This window comes from Aptenodytes patagonicus, chromosome 6 (assembly GCF_965638725.1).
Source record: "Aptenodytes patagonicus chromosome 6, bAptPat1.pri.cur, whole genome shotgun sequence".
Lineage (NCBI taxonomy): Eukaryota > Metazoa > Chordata > Aves > Sphenisciformes > Spheniscidae > Aptenodytes > Aptenodytes patagonicus.
This window is the reverse complement of record NC_134954.1, coordinates 75,015,449-75,026,989: the sequence shown is the minus strand read 5'-3', so window position 1 is coordinate 75,026,989 and position 11,541 is coordinate 75,015,449. Positions and strand designations below refer to the sequence as shown.

At 51.4% G+C, this 11,541-nt stretch overlaps 1 protein-coding gene across 1 annotated transcript; it reads left to right on the top strand.

Moving 5' to 3' along the window:
• The first annotated feature begins 2,196 nt into the window (after positions 1-2,196).
• Positions 2,197-2,879, top strand: RPRM (reprimo, TP53 dependent G2 arrest mediator homolog). The gene has a single exon (XM_076340811.1). It carries the CDS (start codon positions 2,197-2,199, stop codon positions 2,539-2,541), a length of 345 nt encoding a protein of 114 aa, XP_076196926.1. The 3' UTR covers positions 2,542-2,879.
• Positions 2,880-11,541: the final 8,662 nt, after the last annotated feature.

Below are 11,541 nucleotides of genomic sequence, written 5' to 3'. Positions count from 1 at the left end.
GCCACTCGAGAAGGCAGAGGAATCACGCGCTGCAAAAAGGAGTCATGTGGAGTTTGAACATCTCTTCCAGCATTTTCCTCTGGCTAAAGTAACTGCCAGCACTCCCATTGCTAATTAGAATTAATACTATCTTCTTCCTCCAACAGTAAAAACAAAATGTTCTTGTTGTGTCCCATCTGATAAGGCAGCAAAACTCATCCAGCGCAGCCTCGTAGGTGGGCTGCTCTCGGCAGACAGCGCCAGCCACGCTGGGCTCTGCAAGGAGGGGACCCCGCATGGGGACTTCCACCCCCAAAGCCCTGTGCCAAAGGAACGGCGTGCATCGAGATCGGGACGTGAGTAATGGGTTACGTCTGGGCTCCGGATGGTTGGTTGTGAGCAGTTAACGAAATAGCAGCCAGACTAAGACAAATTAGCTGCAAGGGGTTCAGAAAACATCATTTCTCCGTGCCTGGCCTCAACCTCCCCGCTAGTTTACTCCCGTGAGGACCAGCCCTGGATAGTGTAAGGTGCCGCACGGCCGTCGCACCCACCCTGCCGTGAGCAGTGTTTGCTTGCAGCCCCCAGCAGGCCCCAGCACACAGATTCCTCTGGCTGTTTGCGATAATTAAATCTCCATTCAAGCAAAGAGAGGGCAGGGTTAAAGACGGCAGCAGCCGCCTGCCGCTCGCAGCTCCGAGCTGTGCCTGCATCCACATCCTCCACTCGGAAATATCCCAAGTCATCGCTCGGCCAGAGGTATGGGAGCGGGAGCGACCATCCTGCCCATCACCACCCTGTGGCCGGAGGGACAGGCAGACGCACACCGAAACCACGGCACCAGCTGTCGGGAGCTGCTGCCACCCTCCACTTATCCCCGAAACCTCCAAACCGCAGGTGGGGAAAGTGGTCCCACTAGCAGCATCAGGGCTGGGCTGAATGACTGCTGAGGGGGGGCATGACCCCCCCACCATCCCCAGGCACCTGGGTGCCTCTGGGGAAGCAGCTTTGGTCCCCGGGGTGCATCCCCAGGGCTGGGGATGTTGTCAAAGATGACAAGCCGTCCGTTCATGGGCCCGTGCCCTCACCCGCCGGGCGGGCAGTGGGGTGCAGAGGCGCACGGCCCACGTGCCCCTGCGCGCCTGCGGCTGAGCGCAGCCAGGTTGCCACCGCTCCTGCTGGCACCTTTCCTGGGCACCGTGGCCTCCAGCAGCAGGCAGGGAGGCATGGCTCTGAAAAACTCACGGCTCTGAAAAACTCACGGGGCCGTGCAGTGGCTGAACCTTCGATTAAAACAGACCTGGGGTGGTGGGGGTGGTGGTGTTTGGGGAGGGCGAGGTTCAACCAGCTGAGCCCACAGATTCCCAAAGGCCTGATCTGGCTCCTTCTGCAGCCCCAGGGACCGGCACTGCACCCTCTCACTGCAGAAACCTCCTCCTCCAAAGCACGTTTCCCAAAACCCCACTCCCAAAAGCTCGCTCCCTGGAAACCCACGCCCCAGAACTTGCTCCCTTAAAAACCCACCTGGAAAATCCTGCTCCCCCAAAATCCGATCTCTGAAAGCCTGTTTCCCCCCAAGACACTCCCAAAAACCCACTCCCCAGAAATTCACCCCTCAAAGCTTGCTCCCTTAAAAAAGCCCATCCCTGAAAAGCACTTGCAAACACCCACTGCCCAGAACGCGCCGGCACAACCCCTGCTCCCCCAAAACCCACCCCAAAACCCACTCCCCACAACCCTCCAAATTGCTCTCTTAAAATCCCGCTCCCCAAAACCCACTCACAAAATCCTCCTCGCCCAACCTAGCTCTCCAAACCCCGATCCCCCATTCTCCCCGCTCCCCAGAACCACCCCCCCCAACCCGCTTGCTCCCTCGGTCCCCCCCCCCTCCCCGCAGCCCACCCGCAAGCGCCCCTCCCGCCCCCACTCCCGAACCCCCGCCGCCCGAGCGCCCTCCCCCACCCCTCCCCAGCGCCGCCCCCCCCTCCCGCTCCCCAAACCCGCTCCCCGCCCTCCCTCCTCTCCCCCCGGCCCCGCTCCCCGCCCGGCCGCGGCGGGGCGGAGCGGCGCGGAGCGGAGCGGCGAGCGGAGCGGGCAGCGGCGGAGCAGCGCGGAGCCTCCGCCGGCGCGGGGCAGCGCGGAGCGGCTGGGCACGGCTCGGCTCGGCACGGCCCGGCCCGCCTGCATGCGGCGGCGGCGGCGGGGCGGCCGGGCGGGATGAACGGCTCGGCGGCGGGCGGCGGCACGGCGGCGGCGGGGCTGCTGGCGGGCGCCGGGAGCGCGGCGCTGGAGCTGGAGCGGGCGCTGCGCTGCTGCACCGCCGCCTCCGTGGTGACCGACGGCGGCGGGGCGGCGGCGGCGGCGGCGGCGGACGAGCGGAGCCTGTACATCATGCGGGTGGTGCAGATCGCCGTCATGTGCGTCCTCGCCCTCACCGTCGTGTTCGGCATCTTCTTCCTGGGCTGCAACCTCCTCATCAAGTCCGAGGGGATGATCAACTTTCTGGTCAAGGACCGGCGGCCGTCCAAGGAGGTGGAGGCGGTGGTGGTGGGGCCCTACTGACCGCCGACGGCCCCGCGACCGCCCGCCCCGCTCCGCCGCCCGCCCCGACGGCCCGGCCGCGGGGGAAGCCGCCCTGGGCCGTCCGCTCCCGGCGCTGCCTGCACAACGGCCGTCCCTCCTTCAGACGGACTGTTTGTTTCGTTCTTTTTTTTTCTTCCCTCCTTAAAAACAACAGCGAACGAACCCCGAGATCCCGGAGGCCGGTGAGACGTGCGGGGGGCGCCCGGCGCCTGCGGTCCCCGGAGCCGCCCGTCCCGACCCGCGGGGTGCCGAAGTAAAACGTGCTCTGATGGCAACAGGTCTGGGGCTTCTTATTTCCTTCGCGGTAATAAATGCCTCCGTCTTCGAGTCCCGGGGTCCCGCCGGTGGTTCCGCGCCGCCGCGGAGGGGAGCGGGGAGGCGGCGCGGGGGGCGGCCGGGCTTCCCCGCCGCGGAGTGAAGCACGCGGGGGGGGGGGACCCGCGGGGCTCGGGATGAAGCAAACGCCCCGTGGCCTGTCTTTGCAGGTTTTTGCCTTGCAGCTGGGTTAAAACTTCCATTTCAGACTGCTTTTGCAGCTGCCCCCCGCCCCCCGCGCCCCGGCTGCACAAGGATGGGTGAACGCGGTACCTTCTTCCCTGTGCGCGCCGGAGCACGGGGGGGATGTGCCCAGGGGACACGCAGGGACCCCGCTCCTGTCCTGCGGATTCCGGCTTTGGCCGGGGAAATAACCCAGTACACCCCGTTTGTATCCCCCTCTGTCCGGGTGTGACTCTAGAAAACCACTGTACAGACTTTTTATTGACCCAGCTGAAAGCCTCACCAACAGGTGACTTCTTACGGTCACACTTAAGGGAGGGAGAAATTTATGCTTGCACAGGATTTTGGGTTTTTTTTTTCTTCATCCATTTCCTCTATAGGGATAACGGAGCATCTTTCTATGAGAGGATTGCATGGCTGTTTATCATATCCCCGGGGGCTCGCACTGGTTGCTAATGATAAATCAATGTCTCCACGTTTGCTGTAGGAGGAGTGGAACCGGCGTAAACACTTGCCGGGGACCACAGCAGCGGGATGGGGGCAAAAAGGCTCAAGCAACCTGCCTGTGAGAAAATATGTCTCATGACACCCGAAGTCCTGCAGTAAGGCTGTTAATTGTCAGTATTTTCAAAGCTGGTAAGAATCGGGAAGTTTTCCGGAGCAGCCACACAGGCTTCAGGCTGCTTGGTTTTCCCTCAGTTTGTCCTGAGCTGCTGTGAAGATGGCCAAGCTACCGAATCGTTATAGACACCTTCAGGAGATGTTAGCAGAAGTTTCCATTCTGATAGGCAAGGTGGAACTCAGCATTTACAAAATGCACCTGAGCTAGAAGGGGGTGAAATAAAGCTGGAGTCTGAGACAGCTGCTTGACTGCGGATAAACTTTTGGTAGAAAATGAGACAAAATGAGTATCTCAGTGCAGTCCAGTTCCCTCAGACGAGCAGAAGTCTCAGCCGTGTACTCACTCATTTACAGCTACATTTAGGGGAAAGACAAAGAACAGATCTGCCTGTTCTCTGGGAAACGAACATGCTATGGACTTTGTCATTGCATCAAAATAAATGTTACTAAGCCATCTATCAGCTGGAACATTGGTGAGAATTAAACTAATTCTGGTTAAAATTAACCAAAAAAAAAAATTAATTTTGGTTAAATCCAAACCTCTCCTCCTTTCTTTACCCCTTGGTGCTGTAGAAACATTAGATAAAGCAGAATTTTAAGATAATACAAGAAGAGCAAAAACTCCTAATACAGATGTTTCAGTCATTACAAAGCATTTCCAACTTTTTAATTTGCATTACCTCATGGTATTGCAGATAACACACTCATTCCCATAATCTGACTTGCAAGGAGCGTAGTGCATGTATGAACATTTTTTGAGAGCTAGATTCATTAGGCATTCTTTATTAATTATATTGAACACTTGAAGTATAATACATTTTGATTAACCTTTGCCAGAAGCCACAGCCTTTTCCAACACCATAAATCTGAGGCATGGCAAACTCCTGGTTCTGTAATAAAATTGCAGAATTTTCAACCTCAGCCCAAGAGCACACGTGGCCTGGTGCCTCTCGCCTAAGGACCCCTTACAAGGTGAGAGCCCCTACCCTAATAAAGTGCTTGTGACTCTTTCATCCCTACAAAGATACCTCATTTTAGGCAGGGAATGGTTAGGAAAAGGGTTTTTCCTGCTCAGTGATGCAGAGATGCTCGCACACGTCCAGTCCATCAGCTTTACTTAGGCCTCTCTCCCTCGCTGTACTGTGAGGACTTTGGTACTTGGCACAGAGAATAGGAGGAGACTGGGGATATTTATAATCCATCGGTGGGCAGGAGGATGACGCCACGGGGAAGAAGCACCTCTCAGACACCAACAAGGGCTCCGGCATCCACCTCATCCCCCCGTTGTACGGCACGGATGGAGGAGATGGCTCGTGCTGGGAGCGGCGTTTGAGCAGGTACCTCCTACCTGGGCCCTGGGCGCTGCAGATACCTCCATGCTTTATAAAGCTGGGTCTTCCTGCCCAGAGCACACCTCTGTCCCTTCTAGTCACGCGTGTAAAACCACAACCTGCGTGTTTGAGGGGCGGGAACCTCACGGTGAACACAGGTTTTTCAGATCACTGCACACATCATTCCAGGGACGTTTTTTGAAAAGCACCTGGAAAGCTGCTAGGAGAGCCCCTGTCTGTGGTGTCAACAAGCAAAGCCCTGTCAGCTCCTAGGACACACCAAAGACAAAAATCTACCTTGCTGCAGTGCTGAGGTGTCGGGAAATGGGTGTATTTGGGATAAAACCAGTGCGGGTACCCGAAGGAGGGCTCCACCATCTTGTAGTTGGCTTGAAGATAGTACGAATAGCTGACCTGCTTCTTTGTACTTGTCCCTTGTTTATTCAGCTTAAACGGTAGAGTATGTTCAATTTTACCACCAAAACCTGAGGGGCCTTTCATTGATGTGCATTCCTGTTTCTCCATAATGTTTCCATCCATGAAATTCCCAGAGGAGCAGAAGACTATGAGAGTGACCTGCTAGACCTGAACAGCTCTCAGTCGTGGCTGTCAGATGTGAGCTCTTAACAGGGGAAATTTCCAATTTGGGAGGAAACCCTGCCCCTTGCGATGCTCAGTGACTGCTGGCGGGGGTAGGACTTTGCAGCAGGACCTCTCCCAGCAGGATTCACACTGCAACCTCTCACTGCAGCCTCTGAATGGCTGTTTTGGAGAGAACGATGCCCAAAAAGTCCATACAGCCCCAACCAGATCAAGTCCCTAACGTGGTACTATTTGCAATTCTTCTTGAGTACTAAAATAAAAAAGCTCAAATCTCACTTTTCTTAAGTCAAGGTTGAAGTAGTCTCACCTTAGGCTGCCTGCATACCTAATTACTGTCTACAAAGTAATAACATACTAGTTCTTGCCTTGAATTAAAACAGCGGTGCCCATGCAGCAGAGCTTCAGGCCACCACGCTGCAGGCAGACCTCGGCCCTTGTGCTCAGCCTCGGCTTCCAGCATGCAAAACACCAGAACCAGAGCTCTTCTGGGCATAAATACTGACCAAAGCTCGTCCCTGGCACGCCTCCGCAGCCTGCCACATGGCACCTGAGTTCTCTGCTGCTTCTCAGCCGGCCTTGTCTTTTCTCCCAGTTAGCCAGGAACATGGGCTTGGGGACACGAGATCATAGATTTCACCCTTTCAGCTCAAAACGAGTGCTAATCCTCCAGGTCAAAAGTCAAGAGGCATCTTAGTCACTTCCTAAACACCCACTGAAGTGGTTTGTTCGATATTTCAAATGGGATACACTTATTAAAAACACTCCAGCAGCTGCAATTGCTCTTAGATAACCCTGTGAATGTACTCAGGCTAAATTTGTCTAGATGGCTGTACAATTTTAATTGTATGCTTTTCACATCTTTTTGGTAATAATAATCAAACACTGTCTGAAGTACGCAGAAAAGGTGCGCTTTAGCAGTTCAGACATACGCAGGTGCGGGGCTTTATTCCATTTTCATATTCAGGCAAAATTCACATCCATTTTTAAAGCAGTTTAGCTTTAGAAGGAAAATAAGATCCCACTGTTAATCTGCAGTTAAAAAAGCAAAACTTCACCATGAGTGACAGGCACAGCACACATAACAACTTTATGATTTGCCTTAATATTTCTCACTTAACGTAGCCATTGAAAGATCCTGATCATGCAGCACACCCAGCACAGGGTGCTCACCTGGGACTGGAGCTGGGAACCCTTAAAGAAAGTGTGTTTCCTAAAAAATCTTCATGTTCATATTCAGCTAGGCACCCCATTTTAACATGCAGCCCTAGCTGCGTTTAAGCCCATATTAATTATCATTAAAGAATGAGTCATTAAAAGTGCTCCTTCTTTCTTGACAGCTCTGTTTGTGTGCATGAATGGATTATGCTGTTGCCATTGATTTCAGCAAACCGTGACTGGGGCTGTCTAACTGGTATAGCTGAAGGAGCCCTGAGGGACATCAAGTCTTTCAATTCTTTTATATTATAAAACAGCAGTGTCCTCTCCATAATTAAGGTTTAAACTTGCTGTCCAAAAATCTAATTTTATGTTCGCTCACCGTTAGCAAGTGGTAGCTGTTGCCCATCGCACTTGCCTGCGTGCCTGGTGGCTGGCAGCCGGATTTTCTCCCAGACAATTCAGCCAGTTGTGCTGCTCCCCGTCTCTGCTGCACCATTACTGGCACGGCGATGCAGGCTTCTCTATTGAGAGAGAGAGAAAAAAGGAGAGAGAGAAGCCAGAAAGCAGTGGGAAGTGTACAAAATACAAAGGAAAAGCACCATGCACGGCACTGAGGGGCAACATACTGAAACAATACAAAGGAAAACTTCCTTTTTATTTAAAAATGTGTGATTAACCAGTGAAAGTCTGCCAAAGTCTGCGAAATTAGCAGGTTTCAGAAAAGGAGTACATGTTCATAGGGAAGACAAGGGCATCGGCTCTCACTCGGGTAGGGAAAGCAGACCGCAGGGGCCGCGGCGCCCGTGCTTCGGGAGGAAGGTGAACCGTCCGAGGGCTTCAGACCCTCGCCGCCGCGCGGCCGGGCAGGCCGCAGCTGGGATGCTGGCGGTCCAGGCTCCGTGCCCCCGGCCTCTCCTGGGGGGGCTCCCTCAGGGCACCATCCTCCAGGCACGTTCCCCGCAGTATGGCCAGAGCCACCCCACCGCCCCGTACAGACACCCTGAGCCAGCAAATGTATTTTACAAACACAGGAGTCGGATGGCTGTTGCAGAAACTGTTTTTAAAGTTGTTAAGAGCACCTGTTTGCATTCAGGCTGTGTTTTTCTCTTGTCCCAAACCAGCACGCATGCTCAAATGCAAAATATAACAGCACCATCTTCTCCCTTCCCTCCTTCACTGAATATAAATCCAGGCCAAGTGATACTGGTGACCATACAATTTATCCACTCTGTAATATATTCGTAGGGGGCTGCTTTCTTTTATGGAACATCTTTATTTTTTAATGCCAAAAATTAGATTTTTTTAATCGCTGGGGACCAGACACAGTCGCTGAAGAAAGAAACCAAAGGAAGCCTGAGCTCTTCAGGACTAAGCGTATCCATCAATTTGGCCACCGGCAGCTTGGGACCTATTCTGCAGTTATAGAACGTATTTTTAGCACATGGAAAAACAGTGTCATGAGCACATGATATGAAAAATACACAAAGCAATATATCACTTTCATGTCCTTTATTCTATCATAATCAGGTTAGGATTTTTCCCCCCCCCCCCCACTTGCTTCTATTTCGGAAGTGTCTCCAGGGAGGCAGGCTGTAGGAACGTAATGGCCCATCAAACCCACGGCGGCTGCGTGCGGCAGCCGCAGCAGAGCCATCCACCATGTCGAAGGAGACGGAGCGGCACGGCACCGGGATGAAGGAGGCGGAGTGGAGACAAAGGAGAAGGTGCTGGTGGGACCTCGCGAGGGCAGAGGAGTTGCTGCCCACCACTGCTGCCTGCTGCCCGCTGCCCTGGGTCCAGCCTCGGTGATGGCACGCAGCATTCTGCTCTCCTTTCGTTACTGCCGTCTCCTCAGTGCAAATTCTCTTTATTTTCTTTCATTTTAGCTATTTTAATTTCCTGTGTGTCACAGCAAATGCAGACAGAAAAAAACAAAGACGCCCTTTTGAGCTGATATCTCACGTGGGCTTAAAAGAAAGGAGCAGCCTACTTACGTTAAGGGATAATATGATGAGGACATCAGAGCAGAAGGGATGTCTTTGCCCTCACTACCTTGCTGGGAAAGCGAGGTCTGAGTTCTTCCCCAGCTCCAGGAGCTGAAGTGATGGTGCTGGAGCGTGTCCAGAGAAGGGCAACGAGGCTGGTGAGGGGTCTGGAGAACAAGTCTGATGAGGAGCGGCTGAGGGAACTGGGGTTGTTTAGCCTGGAGAAAAGGAGGCTGAGGGGAGACCTCATCGCTCTCTACAACCACCTGAAAGGAGGTTGTAGCGAGGTGGGGGTTGGCCTCTTCTCCCAAGGAACAAGCGACAGGACGAGAGGAAACGGCCTCAAGTTGCTCCAGGGGAGGTTTAGATTGGACGTGAGGAAAAATGTCTTTACTGAAAGAGTGGTGAAACATTGGAAGAGGCTGCCCAGGGAAGTGGTTGAGTCCCCATCCCTGGAGGTATTTAAAAGACGAGTAGACGAGGTGCTTAGGGACATGGTTCAGTGGGCATGGGGGTGTTGGGCTGACAGTTGGACTTGATGATCTTAGAGGTCTTTTCCAACCTTAATGAGTCTATGATTCTATGATGAGCACGAGGGTTGACCCACAGGCATTGGGCCTAAAAGAAAGTTAGGGATGATTTCACAGTGTGAAAAATGTAAATGTACTTGCACATAAAATCTCAGTTTTGTTTTGTGCTTTATTTGTGAATGTACCATGAATAAATAATTAATTGGTAGTCCCCGCTCTGGTTTGTTCCTGGATAACGAAAGCTGGTGTGTAAATGCCACTCAGATACCACGGACAAACTGGCAAATGAGAGGAAGAGCAACAAAAATCACCAGGTACCTGGAAAAAATTATGAAGAAACAAATACACATTAAAAAAATATGCAGTCTTGGACAAAGAAAGGGAAACAAGAGTGCAGAATGTGCAATACACATCTACAAGATAACCTGATGGGGCAGAAAATATTTTTGAGATGAGCTCTATCCAGAAAAGATGGGCTGGGCTGGAAGAGGCCAGAATGGAATAGAGCAATTTTGCTGGTTTGTAGGAAAGTCTTAAAAATGAGAGATATTATGCTGTGGAATAATCTCTATAGGGAAGATATAAAAATTCTTTTATTTATGACTTTTACTCTAAACTTGAGAATATATTCCCTCTAGGATATTGCTCATTCACAACAAGCTGGACCTGGTTGTCCGATACAACCTCTCCATAGGTGTCTGACGAAATTCCCTGGTTACGCTAATCGCTGTGTGTCACTGAAGCTATGGGATTGAAAAGTGCCAATCACACTGTAAATATTAATTACATGTAAGAACTACTCAAAAGTTATCAAGCAAAGAAAACAAGCTGAATTACACTCAGCAATTTCAGGTAGTGGAGAAAAAAAAGCAGTTTTCTTTAATTCACTCCCCTGCAGAACACCGCTGGCTGTTTGACAGCAAGGGAGACGTTTCAAATCCTGTTACCCATTAGGGCATTTGTGTGTGTGCGTAATGGAACTGCCACTCAAAGCTTTCAAAATATATATTCAGTGTTTCACAGATCCATTCAAGCTTTCATTAAAATCCCTACATGGTTGATGAAAGCTACGTCTCCCCTTCCCTTTGCCAAATATGAACTTAGAGCTGCTGAAGAGCACGCGTTTGAGACGGAGGAGATCGCTGTGATTATTTGGAGCTCTTCCTCCCAGATGATCCTACATTGCCATAATACACAAACCACCCCTTTGTCTCACCTTGGTATAAGAAGCAGAAAGATTGGGCTGACGCTTGTTCCTTTGCAGAGAGATGCCCCGTCGTCTAACGAACCTCGCTCCCCATCCACATGTACCAATATTAATCCCACCAGCAAATACTCCCTAATTCCAGCTCCCTGATTTTCACTGGGGGCAAAGCTCCTTGGCATTCCTATGCCGTATCAGAAGAGGAAAACATGCACTGTCTTAAGTAATTTTTTCTTTGCACACTCCATGTACTTGCTATCACTTTTCTTCCTTTTCAAATGGTACACCATGATCATTTTTATACATAAATAACATCTTGAACTTGGACAAAGCATACCCACAGGAATTTCTTTAAGTGAGAAATGAATTACCTTAGGAAAAAATACAGTGTTATTGGAAAATGGAGCGCAGCAGGTATTAGCTAATGATACCTAACTTCTGTCGTATCATGGACAGAAAATGAAAATACATACATTAATTAAAAGCAGGCTTTAGGGAAAATATTATTAACTTGTGCTATAATGAAACCTAAAGGCTTCCAGGGAGATCCATTGTACTGCGGCAGGGCTGTGGAGCAGGGCGGTTCAGTTAATTTGATTAAATGCACGGGGCTTGGCGCTTGGCAAGACGTGGAACAGCAGCTCATTGCCCTGGAAGAGGGCTAAAAAGTATGAGACCTCGCAGGGGACTTGGGAGACTCAACGTATCTGGGGCTCTGTGAGACACGGGCAAGGCTTCAGCTCCTGACTAAATGCCACGATTTAAATAGACCCTCTTTATCCACCCTCAGTGGATAAATGGCAACCCCACACTCAGGCTAGTGACTTCCCCAGTTCATAGAAGGGTGGATCGAGGAAGAAAAACACAATTTCATATGTTCTGCCTAAGCTCTCTCAATGCCGGCGAGCGCTGCCTGTGGTATGGACCGTACCTATGAGAGTTCAACCATACCCATGGAAAACGTGAAGTTAGACTGTAAAACCACTTTTATTAAAAGATTGCTGCCAAGTATTGACATTCTGTCATTTGTGAACTAAGATCCAGAAGCG